The sequence below is a fragment of the Aphis gossypii genome, chromosome X (assembly GCF_020184175.1).
Source record: "Aphis gossypii isolate Hap1 chromosome X, ASM2018417v2, whole genome shotgun sequence".
In the NCBI taxonomy this organism is placed as follows: Eukaryota; Metazoa; Arthropoda; class Insecta; order Hemiptera; family Aphididae; genus Aphis; species Aphis gossypii.
Genome location: NC_065533.1, coordinates 19314327 through 19335305, shown reverse-complemented (window position 1 = coordinate 19335305; position 20979 = coordinate 19314327). Strand labels below are relative to the sequence as shown.

The following is a 20979-nucleotide window of genomic DNA, read 5'->3' as shown; positions in this document are numbered from 1 at the left end:
ATCGTTATAGCGTACATAAAACTACAAAGTGAAAGTTCCGGCATCCCACCCAAAACTGATATAAGGTCAACTATGAACATCGATATTAAGCTAATGGATGCGACATAACACAAAAATCTGTGAGCTAAAATAATTGATAGTATTATTAACCGCTAGATGTCATAATTTATGAAATTGTAACAATAATAATTATCTGTACATAGGTATTATGTTTTCTCTCTCTTACAAGAGTTTCACTTTCCTCGTCACACAAAAGACGTGTGCGAGTGAGAACCATTGTTTCTCTCTCCGTTATGTTGGTCTAAACAGTGTATGTAGAATGTATAAAGAAATGCCGTATGTCTATGACTATAAATAAAGAAACGAAAAAAAAAAAAATCACAGTCTACTCCTGTTGACGTTTTGTTTGGTTACCTGAAAAATTACCAAAGTTTCTGTGATTTGAATACGAACACGTGAGTCTTAGAGTCGATGCTCGGTCGTTAAACTTTTCGATATCGGTTTCTCACAAGTTGTAACGTTGTTTTATTATAGTAGAGGTATATACGCTTTGTACAGTGAAGGTAGGCACTCGCTAGTCAGACGGAGAATTTGAGAATTGACTACTTATCAGGGTTTAAAAGAATTAACGATCACTATATAATTCATTAAAATGCGGTGTATGCTATGTATCAAACCAAAGTACAAACAATTTAGGCCTTATGTATCTTTTCACTCGTGAGTATTGTTATTAATATTACTTTAGCGTATTGAAACAATAAATCTAATTAGTTGTATTTTATAATTGTGTATAAGATTTCCTAAATGTCCGATTCAAAAACAAGTATGGATGAACATCTGTAATATAACGAATCAAGTAGACTTGACAAAATGTAAGATATGTTCATTTCATTTTCAACTTGATTGTTTTAAAGACCATACGGATAAAAGAATACTTAAACCGGACGCTATACCAACATATTTTGTAAAAAGATACATAAGAAAACAATATCTCCAATTAGCAACTGAGCATGGTATTATACATTTTTGTTTCTCTATTTATTACTTATTAATGTCAAGTGCTATAAATTAAGTTCTTGTACCATGGTTATAGAAAAAAATATTTAAAGAGATTAGTATAATATAGTAATAACTCTAATCATAATATCCTGTTAACATTAGAATGATGAAATTGATATTTTAATTGTATATTCTTTTAAATATATTTATGTTTGTATGGCTTATTTGTATGTATTATTGTATAATTTCATTACTAATAGAGTATTATAGCTTTAGTATTTTAAATAAATTTGAATCAAATAGTCATTTTAAATTAGAAAATTTTTTTACTTAATACTTCTACAGAATAAATGTCTGCTGTAGAAAATTAGAAAATAAAAATAACTTTTTGTTTTAGATTATTCAAAATTAGCTAACCTAAACAATAGTTGTATTCTATGTGTGAAATCAATGATAAAATTTAAGCTCGGTTCCAAGATAACTTTACACAAGTGAGTTTCATTAATAATATTAAGCATATAGGAACAAAAATATACTAAACTTATCAGTTGCATTTTATAATTTTTTGTTAGATTTCCGACATGTCCAGAAAGACGACAAGATTGGATTAATCGTTGTCAATTAACGAACCAAGAAGTTCTACCAAAGCATAAGTTATGCTCATTACACTTTGAGCCAACATGTTTCAAATCCTCTGAAAAGAAGCGGATACTTTACCAAAACGCCGTACCAACAATTTTTGAAGTGGGTCGTTACAACTACAAAAGAAGAGTCTTTAAAGGTATAATTATTGCTTTTGAATTGACTGTTAGGTGCTAAAAACTAAATTTTCTCTCCTAAGTTATAGATGTAAATATTTTCAGTATAATAAGGACATTTAAAAAAAAAAAATTGCTTACAAGAATTGTGAAAGGAATCATTCTTTCGGAATTTATGCCATATCAATTTGTTATTGCACAATATAAGTTATTTTACTGTTTTAGGAAAATCGAAAGATTGTGTTAAGATGGAGATTGCATGTCAGGATCAATAGTCCTCTAATATGGAACCTTTCCAAAACTAAGAAATAAAAAAATCATCTTTTATGTCACTATTGAACCTCGTTTGGATTAAAACATCATTGGGAAACAATCTAATACTGCTATAAGTGATCAATATCATACAATACAAGATTTATTGTGCTTCAGTTAAATTAATATTTTTTTCTTTTTATATGCAAATGTTTTTTTATAGTTTTTTTTTTTTTTTTTATATAAATAACATTATGAGGAAAAGTATAAAATGACTTGAATGTAATAACTGTAAATGTATAAAATGAACGACGAATTGTTCCGCCACAGGAACAGGATTATATCTCTTAAAATATTTTGAATATTTCGTTTTGCATAAAAAATAATAGTACATATGTGTAATACACTAATACATAATGGTGATAAATTTCAAATCTCACCGATTAATTTAGATCCAAATAAACAAGTTATATTTATTAAAACATTCAATTTATACACATTCTAATTAGTAAAATTAATGATAACCATTTACCTACAATATCAAAATTATCCGTTTTGATGACTCATCATCCTCAGTTGAAAGGTAATTATAAGTATGAAAGATAAGTAATGAAGATACAGATAGATTAATTTTATTTTAGAAATCTTAAAACAGTCAAAATGATTTTTCACATTAAAGTACAACTCACACAGAGAATGATGATATATTTGCTCTTTGAAGATGACCTGTATGAATCCAGAACAATAATAATTAACAAAAAATAGTATATGATTATTTATTAAACACTAACATAAACTCCAATGTTTATCTGATATTCGAATTTAAAATAATTTGGAAATAAACAAGCAATACAGTGTCTTGCTTTGTAATTATATTTTAATGAAATATGTATTACTGATGTTTTGATTTGACTTATTCAAAAAGTAAAAACAAATCATTGATAGATTCTTACCATTATGTTTTCGATAAAATTTATTTCTTTTTGTAATGATTTCATCCATAAATTCATTAAACTTAATAACGGATCTAAGTTTTTAACTTTTGTATTGTTCTCAATAATCAACAATAGTTCATCATAAACAATTGATTTGCTCTTCAAACTAAATAGTGTTTCGATAATGTAAATTGTAAGGACAATGGTTAATTTTGGACAACAAAGTAAATAGGTTCTTAATACACGGTTGTATTAAATAAATATTCTAATTATAAGTTTAGATACATGATGTAAAATATTTGTAGTATTATATTTTAGGACAAAGTAAAATTATTTTCAATGTGACACTTGATTTGTGTTACCTAAAAGTTTTTTTTTAGATTTTAGTTATTTTTAATGCAACACAGATTAAAATGAAATAAAAAAATCAATTATAAATAAAATTGCATACAATATTCTATATATTATGTTAATTAATTTCATAATTATTATAAACATATTATTTAAAACACTAAAATATTTAAGTATAATATCTTATTTATGGAAAAAAATTAAATGATTACACTTTACTATAGACTCGAATATATCTCAACACCCGTTACATTGAGGTAACTGTAATAAATATTTGAAATTTGAATGCAATAAAAAAACATTGAAACTATATGAAAAGATATTTTGAGAGTATACAGTGTGCCAATATCTGCTCTTAGCGGCCATTATTTTCAAGTATATTTTAACTTCAATAAGTAGTCAATTTATTTATTTTTTTTTAATGTCAAAGATTGTTGATTAGGTTTATATAATTTGTTACAAAATCATAGCATAGTATACCTATTATTAATTATTAAAATATAATGTATACTTATCAATTATCATATACTTAATATTGTTATGGACTTATATAAATTTATATTTAATTATTTAAAATTTTAAATATTCATTACTGTTCGCGTCAAGCCGATCCACGACGCACCATTCCACTATTATCTTCCGTTCCTTATTGTTTTTGTTTTATTATTATTATATGTTGTCTTTGAAGTTTGATTACCGAGGTGGCTAATCATATGTGATTGTATCTATTTTGTTTTATCGGTTTTATATATTATCATTATTGTTCGGCCAACGCCTTTGTTTACTTATTATTATAATTTTTTGTTTTTTTTTTTTATATACTAAATATCGTTATTATTCTATCTGTAGCTATTGCAACTCAAAATTACATTTATTTTGTGTTTTTCTATTACCTCGACTGTGAGGTAATTTATCATTTTTGCTGTGGTTTTCTTCGTCGCTTGTGGCCATTGTGGCACTGGAGTGGTTATTATTAAACTAACAATTTCACCAATAAACCATTACACTCTGGAAAAGTTTCGTAAGCGTTGTATTTTATTATAATTTGGTATCCTTTAACAGGGGTTGTCGACTCATCATCGCTGCGTCGTATTTACATCGCCCAGCAGCCACTGTCGAGTGTCAACGTCGGCGCCAGAGCTTCAACGTTATTTCGCGTAAGTCCGCCAGCAACTCAGGAAGGCGAGTTGTGTGAGATGCCGCCCAGGTCGTCGAACATCTCCGCTCACCGTCACTTTCCACATTCTTCACCATCGCCGAATGATCATCGACCGTATTTTTAAGCTAGTTCATAAGATTATTCTTTAGATACTTCTCCCTACTGTTGTAAACTCTATGATCATTACACTAGACCGCCTCCGACTATAGAGCCCTCCCTCTAATTAACCTGCATCATCCTCATTCTCTTGTTTAGCTTCCGTTCCAATTTTCATCAAACCCGTCCAGTGTCGTCGTCGTGTATTAGGTTGCCTATCGTCCCCCGTTCATAGTGTACATAGTGACAGAGGAATTGCCTACCCCAATCAATGACAGTGGTTTCAGTGGTATTTTATTATAACTGGTAAAGAGTTCTCGGTGTTTACCAGCCGAGTGGTCCTTCATTAATTTATTGTGTTGGCTCATACACAATATGAGCATATACATGTCGAGATATATTCGAGTCCACAATAAAGTGTAATCATCTAATTTTTTTTCCAAAAATAAGATATACTTAAATATTTTAGTATTTTAAATAATAATGTTTATAATAATTATCAAATAAATTAATTTGAAATTAATCATTATAATATATAGAATATTGTATGCAATTTTATTTTTAATAATTTTTATCTATACATACACAATCTTCCATCATTTATTACTTTAAACACATATTTTAAATGTTTTGAATTACATTATTATTTCAAACTTGTTTTCATTTATTCTGAATAAAACAAGAAAAGACTCCATTCATTATCTTAACTATTTATTATGATATTTTATGATTTAAAATAAATAAAATATAAAATACCTATAAATAATTAATATACAAATTGCAATTAAAAAATTATTATTTTGTATAATAAAATTATAACCTAACATTATTTTTATTCTAAACATATTTATCATGAAAAATCACTGTAAAACTTCAATTGAATAAAATAAATATATTTTAGATTTCAAAATAATTTTCATTAGCATAAATAAGTAATTTTATTTTTCGAGCATTTTCGATAACACAAGTCTATAACACAACATCAAGTAAGCAATTAAAACATTGCTAAAAATCGAAAATAAAACAAATCTATTATTTTTAAATAAAGTGTTTTTATTAAATCTTTAAATCTTTACTTGGCTATAAAATTATTAATAACATTATCAAACCTACAATTTTTACAATCATTTTGAATTTAGAAGGATTTTTTTAACTCTTATGAAAATTTTTATAAATATATATATACAAGGTATTGTGGATTCATTAATGAATCATCAATATTGTAAAAATTATCGTTTTATTTTAATTCTTTTCAACTATCATTGTATCTTATCAGCAAAAAATACTATAGTTAAAACTTACATAATATTCAAAAAATCCATCTCAATTATTCAAAAATACAACAATGTTGAGCCATTTAAAACCCGTACTCTCATGTTATTTTAGTATAGATTGTTCTGTTGAACCGTCAACAGTGGCACAAAATTCTACATTGAGTTGATCTAATAAATACAACTATATCTCAAATAATTTAAGACAGGACACAGGTTTACATCAAACCATTTACAGAAATCAAGTCTAAAAAATATACATTTAATATTTATTTATTTTTAACGATGGTCACGGGGGTGGGGGAAATAAAGATGCTTATATTATAATAATGGAAAAAATTTAATATAACATTAAATAAACAAATATAATAATAATACAATAAATAAATAAAAACATAATAACCTGCAAATCATATTACATGTTGGTACATAAAAATTTGTTATAAAACACTACTGATATCCCAACAAAAACACTTCGTCAAACTCCGTGTAAAAAATTGCTAAGTCAAAAATAACTGGTCATCTTTAGCATAATAAAGATGTAATATAGGTAATAAATAATTGCGAAATGCACTAAATTAAAAAAAAAAAAAACAGTTATTTTTTTTTTTTTTTTTGTTTATTAAAGGCTTCAAATACAAATGTTTATTAGCCTACAATGGTTTACATGTTTAGTTTATAAATATAATGAAAATTAGATAGTTGTAGTGTGCTATCTTTGGTTCTTGTCTTATATGTTGGTTGTGAGGTCGGCTATCTTGATGAAGTTTATTGTTTTTTTCTTGTCCTGGTCCGAGTGCGTCTTTAAGTGAGGAGGTGTTTATGTTTGGTTTTGATCTGGCGTTATAGTAAATGGGGCATTCTAGGAATATATAGTTGACGGTGATTTCGCAGTTGCATGTTTCGCACCTGGGTTTGAGCTCTTTACGCATAAGATGGGAGTGGGTGATTCTAGTATGTCCAATGCGTACTCTGGCGATCATGGTCTCTTCATGTCATGTAAGCTTGGCTGGAGAGTCCGGCCATTTTTTGATTAATGGTTTTATTTGTCTGAGTTTATTGTTTTGGTTGGATTGTTTTTGCCATTGATTCTGCCAGAGGGTATAAAATTTCGTTTTGAGGGCGCGGATTACATCGTCGTATGTTACATGCGGGTATATTTTGATGTCCGGGGAGCTAGCCGCTTTCATCGTCAGTTCGTCAACGAGTTCATTACCGGGGATGCCTATGTGGGATGGAACCCACATGAGTTTGATGAATTTGTCGGTTGAGAGGATTATGTTTTGAATGCTTTGGGCGTGGTCGCATTTTGAATGTACGTTGGCTATTGAGGTGACCGCGCTCATAGAGTCACTTAAGATGAGAATTTTAACGTGGTTTGAGTAGAGTGCGGTTAATGTAGCTTCGAGTATGGCGAATGTTTCTGCTGAGTATATGCTGAATAGAGGGTCTAATTTATGAAGACTATTTTCATCCCTGTGGGTAATGGCGAAACCGGTTTCATTCGTTGTTTTGGAGGCGTCTGTATAGAAGTGGTAGTAATTTTTGAATTTGGTGTTTATTATTTCGTAGAACGCATTGATGATAAGACTATGTGGTGTGTTGTTTTTGTTGAATTTGGTAAGTTCTGTGCTGGCTTCTATATGATTCATGTTCCATGGAGGGATTGTTGGGAACGTTTCTTTTGGTTTTATGTTGCTGATGTTGAAGGATATCTCTTCGAGGATGTCGTGAAGCTTTATATAAAGCGGTTTAAGGAGGTGTTCGTGATAGGGTTCTGAGATTGTCTTTATTAAACCTGTTTGGGGAGTAGACATCTTTTTGGCTGCGAACTTTGTAATTAGGTACTTTTGTCTGATATTCAATGGTAGGCAGTGAGCTTCGCACATCATACTGTCGATTGGATTTGATTTGATTTGAAAACATTTACCACTCTCCGTGTCTTCACTAAAAATAAGTAATTTTTTTTCGAATCAAACTACTTCTTCCAGCAAGGCATTATGTTGGGACTTCCTTTTATTGTAGTTGTATATTTAGCTCAATTAGTTAATAGTTTCATTGTGATATCTTCCATTAAGTTGAATTTTTGTAACCATTTGTCTTCTTCCAATTTGGGATTGTCAATGACTTTTTCATAGAGGAATGTTTTTATTTCTCTCAAGCACGAAGCAAAACGTTTTAATACGTTACCTCTGAAAAGCCATCGTACTTTATTGTGCAAAAGTAGGTCAGAATACGGACTATCTATTTCTTCAAGGAAATCTTTAAATTGGCGGTGGTAGAGTGCTTTTTCCAAGATGCTGTTAATAATTTTAATTACTAAGTTCATTACTTCAACTATTTTGGCCGAAAATGTTTGGGCACAAAGCGCCTCTTGATGAATTATGCAGTGAAACGTTAGGATTTCGTAGTGTCTGAAGAATCGATATTGCCCCTTTATGTATTTCTGTCATACTTCTGGCTCCATCAGTTGCTATGGAAATAATTTTATTTAAATTTATTCCATTGTCTTCCAGACATTTTTTCACAGCACTTGATATATCTTCCCCGCAAGTTTGTCCAGAGAACGGTAGGAATCCTAGCAGTTCTTCTTTCTTCTTTCGGACCTTAGGATGACATATACCTGACAAAAAGAGCAACTTGTGCCGTATCTTTTATGTCACAAGACTCATCTATAGTAAGTGATAAGGCAAAAGCTACTTGGATGTCTCTCAGTTGCATATGTGTTACATTTGAAGATATTTGTGCAGTTCTATCTTGTACTGTTTTAGCTGATAATGGTAAATTTTTGATTTTTTTTTTCATGATTTCGGCTTTGTTTTTGAAATCACGAAACAATTCATCAGATACACGTATGAAATAATCTTTGACGTACTCACCATGGATTTTGACTGCTGTTTTGTGTTTTTTTAAGCTCTTCAACAGCTTTTTTTCGTGTGTCACCGATTGGATGTTTACTTGCGAATTGGGTATGTTTTGTATTGAAGTGTCTCTCCAAATTTGAGTTTTTATTATGTGTGCTAGCTTTTTGTGGCAAATGATGCAAGTCGGAAGGCTATCTGTTTACTTATGAACACAAAGGACTCCGTCCAATCCTAACGAAATTCTCGATTTTCTTCAATTCTTTTCCTTTTTTTATTAGATGCAATGATGACGCTGAAATAATGATTTTTTTAATCGTATTAAATTATATTGTAGTTTATTATATTTTATTAAATTACATGTATACACACCTTTAAAAAAAATAATTTGCTTCTAAATAGTCTTCTTCTCTATATTGAAACGATGAGCGAAAAAATAAAATATAGTACGATACAGCCAAAAACCAAAAAATTAAATTAAAACACGCATACAACGTAACATCATCTGTGTTGTATATGGATGACTGACTGACGACAAGTTTTCGGCATTTATGTAATTATATCGCAATTCGTCAAACAAATTAAGTCGTAAAACTATATCGTATTCCTTTGGACTTTGTTCACATTGTGAACTTGGCGTCACGGCGTATGACTAATTAGTTGTAGATAGCGTCGTGATTATCGGTTATAACGGCATGTACCTACTACCTACTATTATAGTCTATAATAGACATTTTATAACAATAGGCTGTGCTCCATGCGGGCACTATCAAATTAATTTTATTTATGTATTATTTTATATTTTCAAAAGCAACAAAAAGAATATACATTTTTTATTTTATATAATATTATTTTTGAACATAAAATATTAATTTTTGTATATGTAGCTGGAGAGCCACAACTTTAGACCGAAAGAGCCACATGTATACATGGTAACTAAGCTTCTGGTATACCAGAAATGTTATAGTTTATATGTTCCAACTAATCACATAAAAGTATTTTTTTGTACGTACACGTACCTACAAGTATGTAGTGGAAACCCACCTTTAGTCGTATTGTAATCAAGTTAATGAACGGTCAATAAACGTACTCTTAATAATAATTTGTTCATAAGTTTTAACCATTTTCCTATCTCTGGTTTATTCAAAAGTGCGAATTTACAAATTGTCGACAACGAACTAAAATATATCTTAGTCTGTTGTGTCGATGCACTCAATCGAGAATAACCGATTCGGCTTATAACGTTGAGTACCTACCTCGTCCGCGTATCTACCACAAGAACGATATTATCGTCTTGCTCGTGAAATGTACAATCATTTATTAAAGTATTAATGTTAGTTTAGTATAACGTGAAATGTTTTATGATGACTGATGAGTAATAATGCAATGTTTAATATACTTTTATTTACATTTATGTAAGTATTTATTTTTAAAACAAACCAAAGAGATTAGGATAGGTTACCACGGATACGCTATATGTTTAAGAATAATTTGTTTTTCTAACTGCTTCAGTTATTTTCGCTAGAATATTACGCAAGAATATTACAGTTATATGGTCTGTCTAGATATATAACAATGGATTTTGAAAATTCATTCATTCCTATTTGGGAAGAATCGTAAGAAGGAATTGTACTTAATAAAATAATAATAATATATATATATATATATAATTGTACTTTATTGTGTTCAAACGTCTAAAACTATACTCTACGTATACAATATTACAGACCAGAAGTATATTATGAACCTGTTATACTTGAAAAAAAGTTAGATAAGATCGAAAAAGAATTTGATGAGATACAATATAAATGCTCGGAACTTGAGAAAGAAAATGAAATATTAAGAACAGAAATAAAAACAAAGGAAAAAGAAAATACAGACTTAAATAATTTATTTAAAGTAAGTATTATTTTGAATGTTAATTCCGAGAATAGCTACTTAGACCGAAATTTACGGTTTATGTCTCTTCAACGAACAAATGATTGTTCTCTAGGTACTTACTTTTATAATATATTTGTTACATATAATTTAAATTGCCGTATACCGTGTGGTTATGTTAAAACAAAATTAATGATGAGTAACTCACTGTCAAATTAAACAAAAGTATTCCATCAAACGAATAAACTAAATTGTTAAACTGAAAATTTTCATACTACAATATTATGTAAAAAATTGTGTAGTTAATTAATACAATATAATATGGTAATGTAAAACAAAAATTTACAATAATTATTAGTCATATTGCTAATAAGATAAATAATGAAGTAATCCTACACGTTTGTTAAGAGTCTGTCAATATTTTGTTCTTGTAATAGCCAAAGTGTAATTTTTTTTTAAGAATCTTTAAATTAAAATCTTATTTAAGTATCTATTTGGTGGAATACCGGTCTTACGTAATAATGCCGTTTTCGGTCATTTTTTTTTTGTTTATCTCAATTATTATGAAAACTGTTGGAAAATATTTACTTTTGACATTTGGTTTATAATATGTACCTATTGTACCTATACCTACTAAACAATAAAGGCGATAGAGTTGTCCCTTGAGGTACACACATATTATTGAAGTTTCTTTGCTTAATTCATTGTTTATTCGAACGTGTTGTTTTATATTTTTTAAATATGATCTTAATAATTTCTATGCCATTCCATTGATACCAAGGGTGATAATATTTTGTAGTAATATTTTATGATTCATAATATATTAGTATCAAATGCTTTGCTAGATCTAAGTAAACAGTTGTATATTTTTTATTTATTGTCGAAAAAATTATAATTGATACTGTTGCAATTGCTTATTCAGTACTTTTACCAGGTCTAAGACCGAATTGGGTACATGATAGAAGAAGTTTCTAAAGAAAAATGTTTGTCTTCGTTTTTTCAAATTTCTATAAATTTATTCGCCGCAGAATTTACATTAGAGTCGTTCACTACTAATGACCAATCGCAGTTCTTTAATAAACTTGATAGTTTTGAATCATCAACTTGTTTTATGATTTTTGGATTTGACGGGTTGTTTCTGTTGAAGATTAGATTGCTTATATTAGTATCTATTGAGTAATGATCAGTTAAAGAAGTATTATTTCATTTATAAAATTGAGATTGTTATTACTATCAATACTATCTGTACCATTATTGCGATGATTATATCTATATTTAAGTCACCTTTTATTACAGTGTAGTTAGTAGTTATTTTAATTGGCTCTGGCTCTATGAAGAATAGTTTGTTCGAATTTATTTTAAAAGGAATTAATGTCAATTTGAGAAGGACTGTAAATTCCATAAACTGTGAAGTTTAATTTCCCTATTTACAATTTGCTTCTAGACTAGACATAATATTAGTTTTTAAATTAGTTACTTGTGTATTTTTGATAGAATTGTTTATAAAAGCAATTATTCCATCATTTTGATTTATATACTCGTAGTTTGTTGCCTTGAACATTTTTATTAGCACTTCTTATATTAAGATGTATAATAATTAATAACAATTTTGTAATGTTTAATGACTGATTCCTATTTAATATCATTTTCACGTCTTCCTATGTTAGGTTTTTATTTGACTATATTCGTTGGTAAAATTATTATTAAGTATATTGTCAGTCATTATTAGTTCGAAAAATACGTATTATCTATCTTAAATTGGCTTTCTTTGTAGTATAGTTTTTGACTTTATTAAAATGATGGTAATTCTATAATTGTGTACTGAAAATTGAAAAGTAATGGATTAAGTTGGAATTTGATGATTATTTAATATTATAAATTGCGTTTGATTTTTTTTATATAGTGTAGATTAGTAGTGTGAAAGGAGTGCTGAGTTAACAGGATCTATTGATTGTGTTTAAGTATACTTAACCTACTTAATGTTATATTATTATATGATCTATTAAAGATTTGAAAATAAACTAAAAATATCATTAAAGTTATTGTCCAATTAAACCCAAAATTATTAAAATTGAACTTATACTCTCATTACTCAAGATATCACAGATTCGATTAATGGTTGGATATAACGATAAAGTATTATGCAAATATAGATAATTCATAAAAAACGTAAATCTTCGATAATTTTTATTTGTGTCTTTTTGGCTGTGTCGTCTTTTTGTGCAGAGGATTCTACATTCCTTGTTCAGATATATCGGTATTCAAGTTCTTTTGCCTTTGATCTAGTCTCCCAAAGCAGTTTCTTGTTGTAAGCTGTTAAGCTTTCATTAATATATATTTTTGATCCTTTGAATTCAACTTTTCTCCGTTTCCTACTAAATCTTCTTTTTTTTTTCTGAAGAAAATTCTACGACTATTTGAGTGCTTCCAAATAACGATTTGATAATTTTCAGCATACATTTTCAATATCAAAAAGATTAATATCAACTTCAATAATTCCCGCGATGTCATTAACTGTTGTTTCAACATTTTCACGATGTTCCTTTTTACACCACATATGTCTACTAGATACGCTCTTTTGTTTTGTTCTAATATGTTGATTTTTATTTTTAGATTTTGTACTATGCCGTCTTTTTCTTTTAAAGTTTTCTCCAATTCTAATATTTGATTACGTAAGGTTAAAATAGTATCATTAGAAGTTATCTGGTTTTTAATAAGTTCGTCTAATCTAGTGGTTATAGCTCTGGTGTCTAAATCACTATTCATATTTATATTTGCGTCACCTTTTGTTTGTGGTATACTTTTGATGGTTGTACTTTTTCCTTTGTCTTGTTTAAGCTTTTTTGTGCAGTCTTCACAATTGAATACCATCCCTTTTGATTTCATAAAGTCTAAGGAAACCGCATTTATGTTAGACAATTTCATGTGTAAATATGTAATACATGCTTTCACGTATTACATTGAATACTGACTTCATTTTACGAAACTGTCGGATTGCAAATAAAACACGATGTCATACTTGGACAGTTAATAACAAAAACACGACTCAACACAATCAACAATCAAACTGAACTGATATTATATATGAATATATAAATATTTACTTGTTATTAGTTTATTCCCACTCATAGTAATTCTGTATCTTAACTTAAATTGGAAATAGGTTTATATTTAATTAGGTAGGTACTAGAAAAGTAAGAACGATGATTTTTTTTTCAATAATTCATATTTTCACAGTTTTATTGTAAAAATATAAATAAGAAACATAAACGTAAATCAAATTTAGTTAATGATCAGATGAATTAATATTAATTGTACTATTTATTTATTAATTAAGTATTATTAGGGAAATACAGCTAAATTACCTTTTTATCAATCGAAAATTGTGGAATTAACTAAAGAGATCAAAGAGCTTAATTTCGATAAAAAAAATGAAGTAATGGTCAAAGACATTTTGAAGAAAAAATATGAAGAAATGAAAAAAAAAACTATAGAAACTGTGGAAAGCTATATGGCTTTAAAGGTAATAACAAAACTAATATATACGTTATATCCATGATAATTAAATGTTAAGTAATTATTTTCAGACTGCATACAAAAATCAAGAAAAAATTAACGAAAAATTAAAGATAGAAAAAAAACAAGATATTAAAAATAAAGATCGAATAAAAGCTGAAAACGATAAAGCAAAAACTAAGACTGATGAACTTCAAGTAAATTTTATATTTTAAACAATAACACAATAATTACATGAGTACAATATTTAAGATTCAGAATAAAGGATTTAAAGAACAACTAAATCATTATGAAGAGGAATTACGTTCCAAAAACATAATGATTATAGAATTGACAAGAAGAAATCAAATATTAGCATCTAATATTGAAAACGCTTTAGTAAGTTGATTAATTATGTTCCAGTGTTTTCAACGCTTTCCAACATCATTCACAGGTGGACCCTATTTACACTGATTTCTGATATTTTCTGATTTTTCTTGAAAAAAATGAAAATTCTAAAAAATTTTGGTACTGGTGAGCCGCTGTTGTCTTGGCTAAAATCCTACCTAGAAAACAGATACCAATGTGTTAAATTTTACCCAATGTTAAATCAATTGTGCTGTTTATCCTCTTTAGTGTACCTCAAGGTGGGCACCTGTCTCCTTTACTATTTTCTATCTTCATTAACAGCCTTAGTAAAACACTACACCACTACCAAGTTCTATTTTTCACTGACGACATCAAACTTTTTATGCAAATAAACTGCTTGGAAGACTGTCATATTTTTTAATCTTTTCGATAAATTAGGTTTGTCACTGAATCTAGGTAAGTGTAAAGCCAAGACGTTTACTGGGACCCGCTCCCTTCTAACATTCTTCTATCTTATTCATGATTCAATTATTTTTCACTGTGATGGATTGTGATGGATCTTAGATTCAAACTTTCTAGTAGCCTCGACCCGTGTTTTCATATTGAAATAGTTTGTTGCAAAGCTTTAAGAGTTAGATGGTAAAGTTGATTCCCCAACTTAACTTTCCTCGATTAACTTTAAAATACCCATCACTCGTTTCATTACTATATTTTAATATGTTCCTTCGTGTTCTACCAACTACTTGCTAAATGAGCCTATTAGACGTATTATGTATAATGCTAAATTGGACCCCAAGAACTTTTAGTTACCTCTTATCATACTCAATAATACTATTGTTTTGTTGTAATGCTCTTAAGTTAGTTAATAAGATAATAGTTACTTATAATTATTCATTTTACTGTATTACACTTAATTTCTTCATGTATCTTTCTCTAATAATTCATGTTCTTTTTTTCTTTTTCTTTTGTAAATCATATTACCTGTCTTGTATAAAAGGGTACAGCCCGAAAATTCAAAAAATAAAATAAAATATAATATTGAAAACGCTTTACTATATGTTAATTAGTTATGTATTATAATTTTATAATAACAATTTAATGAAATGTGTATTTTATTTAAAATAAATTAAGTATGCGTTTTTCAATCTAATATTCAGACAAAAACGAATAATTTAGAAGAAAAAGTTAAATTTCTCGAAAAAAAAATTAAAACAATGAATAAGGAGTGTTCAGAATCAATAATTAAACATAAAAGCCTACTATATGAACTTAATGTTTTAAGAGAAAAATTGGTGATTATTTATTTATTTTAAAATAAAAAATATTAATCATAATAATCATAATATAATTAATTGGTTTATATTTTTGTTTAGAATGATTCAGATGAATTAAGGACAACTATGGAAGGAATGAGAGGCAATGAGCGTTCACTGAACAAAAAAATAAACACCTGTGTACAAATGTTAGCAGCAGCGAAAGTGGAAAACGAGAAATTAATAGAAATTGCTGTGATTAATACAAAAAATAACATTAAAAAATTTGAATTTAAGAACATATATTGCAAAAATTAATATGTAAAATGTATTTTAGCATCAATTGGAGAAAAAGAAAACAAGATCTGTATGTGTAAGAGAAGACATAGCTCCAATAAAGCGAGATTTACAAGAATGCATGACTAAGAATATGGAATTAATAAATAAATTTAGTAATATGGATTGTCCTTTCGTAAGATATTAATTATTATTTATTTCTACTAAATACCAAAATATATTTAGTAAAATGTAGTTAATTAATACTTTAATTTTTGTTAACTTAGTATGCGTGAATGAGTATGGTGATAAGAGAGAGATCATACTGGGTGATTCTTTAATATACCTACTATACTTGATTTTTATCTAATTTTGGATTAGTTAAAGTAGATATTTAAAAATATATTGTATAGCACTTACCACTTAATGCTCATATTAGATGACTTGTCTATATTAATTTATAAATATAATTAATAAACAACTAGTTTATAATTTTATAATACGATTTCCAGGTTTAAATTCCCCCCTCCCCCAAAAAATAATTCTACTTCGAAATACGAAATAAAAATTTATTTTGTCATTTAAATTAATTTTTTAAGTTCGAAAAGTAAATTCAGAATTTTTAACCAAACCGTTTTTTTTTGTTTGTATTTATTTTAATGATACGTATTCATGTGTTGGTTAATATTTTTATTTTATAATGTTAGGTTTAATTTAATTTTAAAGTATTTAGACCATAATATAAAGTAAATATTTATTTTATATTATTCTTTATATTTATTTTATTTAAAACTGGTATTTTAAAAATGTCCAACTAACATTAACTGATATCCATATTAATTTCATAATTAATAAATTGAATGAAACACTCAGAAGAATAAAGGTCCAAATTATTGCACTATTTTAAAAGTATATTAAATATTGTTTCCAAATTAAACAGTTAATTAAGTAATGGCTTAGGGCTCAATTTTAGGTATAAAATAAGTATTGCTATAAAAATGTGTGATTAAAATATCTAGTTTCTACTGATTATTTTCTTCATTTCCTGAAAAAAAAATTAATATTGATATTGATCCGTTCTTCTTATACGTATCTCATATGTATCATTTAAACATTTTAAACTATTAAAATAAATTTGAAATTTATAAACTTAATACAAATTTTACTCTACAGTATCAATCAAGTTATGGTAAAACTGAAGATAAGGAACCGAAAATAAAATGCGGTAAATTATGTTAAAATATATTTCATAATAATAATACATCAAATATCTGTACTATTAATGATATTATGAATAGAATTTATATATGAAAATGTATAATATAATTATTTTCCACATATATTAATATTACGGAATTCGCATGTTTTTATTTCTTTGGATTATTATAGTACTATGCATTAATATAAGTAGGTAATCTAGAAATTAATTAAAAGACTTGACAAACAAAAAGTCAACAAATTGTGCACATATTATTCTAATATTTCTTGTAGAATTTGTGGTTATTTAAAGCCCGATAGATATATTTTTCATTAAAATGCTTATGATTATTTGTGAGATATTTGTGAGAGAAAAGTAGAGAATAACACTGATATTTTGTTAATGGAAATGTACCTAAATACAAAATAATCTTATAATAATTTACAATGCTAACTTAAATAAATATTTAAAATGATATTTATAACATAGTGGATATAGAATTAATTTTTTTCATCATTTAAGTTTAAGGCCATGTTAAGAAATTTCAAATTTATCATAGGATAAATCTGTATACATATTATATGGTTGTTTTAAATGTTGAAAAAAACATTAAATTATTTGTTTATTCCAGGTTCATTAACAGAAAGACACTACGAAAATAAAATATTTGCTTTAGAACAAAAGATCAAAACGTACATATTTTATTTTTATGTTATATTTCATGCATTAAAAAAAAATATACCTATGCCAATTGTTTTATTCAATAGATTACATTCAGAAATAAACAGAAGAGATGAAGAACACCTTAAATATCGAGACGTAGTGATTAAATGTCTTTATGATTCAAAAGCGGCTAAAGACAAATTAAAAACTACTAATACATTGCTCGAAAAACAAAAATATGAAATTATATATGATAAATTAGACGTTTTGGATAAAGACTCTAAAATTAAAAAACTTAAGGTATAAATATAAATCAAAGCCTTAGAAGCAATTAATATTTAAAAATTAATTCTCTGATTCTTTCTTAGTTGTAATTGGCTGAGGTACCTTAGTTAGAATAAATAATAATATAATCATGTATTTTTTAATAGATTCAAAAGAACAATTTGGATAATCACCTTAAACTATACAATAAACAATCAACTTTGCTATGCAAAAAAAATCGAGATCATATTTTGAAAATAGAATCCATGAAAAAAGGCACATATTACCTTGTTATTAAAATATTCATCTAACATATTAAGAAGTAATGATACCGATTATAATTTATTTTTATTTTTCCAGAATCCATGAGAGCAAATAAGATATTCCAAGATTCTGAACAAAATAATGATGATTTACAAAAAAAAACTGAACAATTAGAAATATGCACAAAAAATATTGAAATGCAAATAAAAAATAATGAAAAGTGTAAAAAAATACAACAGTCTGAAGTAGATAAACTTCAAGGTTCTAATGAAGAGGTAAAATAATTTTCTTATGATAACATTATGAATAATTATAAATTACTAATGACCTTCATACATAATACGATTTTAGTTTCAAACTATGTTTTCTTATTGAAAAGGACTTTTTTTCAATATATTATAAATAATAATACGATAATTAACTTATAATTAGAGTATGTTATTCTTTAGCTTCAAAAAAAAATGTATAAGATACAAGAAGACTTGAACACGGCTAATCAAAAAATCAATGAATTGACAAACTCAATTAGTCAATTCCAGGCAGAAAATGAATATAAACATAAAATTCAATGTCAATATATAAACGATGGAAAAATCAAAAATCAAAAACTGTTAATCCAAAACAAAAAATTAATGTAATTGTTATAGTTAATTATTGTTAATAATAAGTAGATTTTTAATAAAATATTTGAACACCTATAAACAAGTAACAACAATGTAAATATCTATTTTTAGATTTGAAAATAAATGTCTTTCGAAGTTGAAGGACGATAATAAATTATTAAATTTCAAATTGATGACCGAAGAACGGAGATTATCATACCTTCAAAGAAAAAATAATAAATTATTCAATGAAAAGGAAAGAAAAATAAACACAAGGACAATACCTGAAGTATTTAAAAAAATAAAAATGGCAATTACATTAAAATATTCAATATTTAATGTGTGTTACAGATTGTAGTTCCAGATTTAAAAAAAAGCAGACGTATACAGCATTCGTTAATTAGAAAATTTATTAAAAAGGAGTCAACTCGTAATAAAAATATTCGATGGAAATTATGAATTTAATTTAGTATGTAAATGGTGTTTCTTACTCATCCTCAAATCCTTAATCCTCCCATTGCTATGATATACCCGTATTCCTCCTGCCAGACGACCACCGTTGCCGCGACTCTGACGTCGTGGTTATCGACAAAAATCAGTTATCATATGTCATTGACAACCATCAAGTTACCAATTACGCTTATTATATTATTGTACACACACCATAACTGTGCCACATTACACACAGCATATTATTATATAAGTACCATATTATCGTACACGCAGCATATTATTATGCACACCTCGATGTATACATTATGTATCTTACAACGTCTTTAATAACGTTTTTCATCAGATGATGAAAAAAAAAATAATAATCTGGGTTAGAATCGAACCGGGTTATGTACTACCTATAACCTAACATATTTTACCCACTTCAGCTCTAACCCAGTGATGATTATTGTTAAAACTGTTGTATTAAAAGTATTTTAATAATATTATTTGAAAATAAATTGTTTCTCCAAATATCATACAATTCTTTATATGTCAGCATTTATTTTTTACTGAACAACTGTTATGTATAATATTTTTAAATAGGTTACTAGGTTATATTATATTCAAGGAACAAATCTGAAATTAGTTGTATTTTCTGTGTTACACTACATAACATTTTTCACTTTATTTAAAACAGTTAGTTTAAATAAAAATACACAACCACTATCTCACGTTGACCAAACCCATCACGAACATCCCTCTCCCCAAGCTCGCTGCAGATACAAGGCTGCGGAGACCTGCAGAGTCTTGTCGGAGAATCTGTATCATAAAGTATACTTTGTGAGGGTTTATATTTGAAAAAAAACCTTTTACATAACAACCTATAATTCGTTTATATTCAGTAGGTTAACTTTTTGAAATAAAGTGAAAAATCTTATGTAGTATGGCACAGAAAATACAACTAATTTCAGATTTGTTCCTTAGATATATAACCCACCTAAAGATATTATACACAACGGTTGTTCAATTAAAAATAGATGCTGACATACCAAGAACCATATGTTACTTGGAGAAACATACGATATTATTTTCAAATAATATTACTAAAATGCTTTTAATATAACAGTTTTAACAATAATCATCAATAGGTTAGAGTAGAAATGGGAAAAATATGTTAGGTTATAGGTAGTACATAACTAGGTTCGATTCTAACCCAGATTGTTATTTTTTTTTTCTCCTGATGAAAAATGTTATTAAAGACGTTATAAGATACATAATGTATACAGCGAAGTGTGTACAATAATATGCTGTGTGTACGGCAGTATGACGCAGTATTATGGTGTGTGTATTATAATATGATACGCGTAATTGGTAACTCTATAGTTGTCAATGACATATGATAGCTGGTTGTCGATAACCACGATGGCAGAGTCACGGCAGCGGTGGTCGTTGGGCTGGTGGAATACGGGGGTACCAGCATAATAGGAGGATTGAAGACTTGAGGATGAGTTAGAAACCCCATTTTCTACCTACTTAATTTTGTAATCACGCAAAAATAAGAGAAATAAAATAAAACAAATTAAAATTATACAATTATAAA

The 20979-nt window shown here is 27.4% G+C and overlaps 3 protein-coding genes across 4 annotated transcripts; 2 read left to right on the top strand and 1 right to left on the bottom strand.

Moving 5' to 3' along the window:
- Nucleotides 1-292: 292 nt before the first annotated feature.
- On the top strand, nucleotides 293-2467 carry LOC114128760 (THAP domain-containing protein 2-like). 2 transcript variants are annotated; one of them, XM_050206175.1, is made up of 6 exons: nucleotides 298-455; nucleotides 535-717; nucleotides 796-1013; nucleotides 1397-1490; nucleotides 1572-1780; nucleotides 1983-2467. In XM_050206175.1, the coding sequence occupies exons 2-6, from the start codon at nucleotides 653-655 to the stop codon at nucleotides 2030-2032; spliced, it is 636 nt and encodes a 211-aa protein (XP_050062132.1). In that variant the 5' UTR covers nucleotides 298-455; nucleotides 535-652; the 3' UTR covers nucleotides 2033-2467. The 2 variants fall into 2 exon arrangements, with proteins under 2 accessions (XP_050062133.1, XP_050062132.1); XM_050206176.1 differs by having other exon boundaries at nucleotides 293-717; nucleotides 796-872.
- A 4047-nt stretch (nucleotides 2468-6514) lies between these two features.
- LOC126552705 (uncharacterized) lies at nucleotides 6515-7829 on the bottom strand. Its single transcript, XM_050207449.1, has one exon. It carries the CDS (start codon nucleotides 7711-7713, stop codon nucleotides 6817-6819), a length of 897 nt encoding a protein of 298 aa, XP_050063406.1. The 5' UTR covers nucleotides 7714-7829; the 3' UTR covers nucleotides 6515-6816.
- A 2337-nt stretch (nucleotides 7830-10166) lies between these two features.
- Nucleotides 10167-20979, top strand: LOC114128749 (CAP-Gly domain-containing linker protein 1). The gene is made up of 16 exons (XM_027993329.2): nucleotides 10167-10298; nucleotides 10410-10581; nucleotides 13907-14083; nucleotides 14148-14273; nucleotides 14329-14454; nucleotides 15582-15716; nucleotides 15798-15932; nucleotides 16015-16149; nucleotides 17127-17178; nucleotides 17783-17843; nucleotides 17919-18114; nucleotides 18246-18354; nucleotides 18439-18617; nucleotides 18792-18976; nucleotides 19077-19233; nucleotides 19296-20979. The coding sequence occupies exons 1-16, from the start codon at nucleotides 10258-10260 to the stop codon at nucleotides 19401-19403; spliced, it is 2094 nt and encodes a 697-aa protein (XP_027849130.2). The 5' UTR covers nucleotides 10167-10257; the 3' UTR covers nucleotides 19404-20979.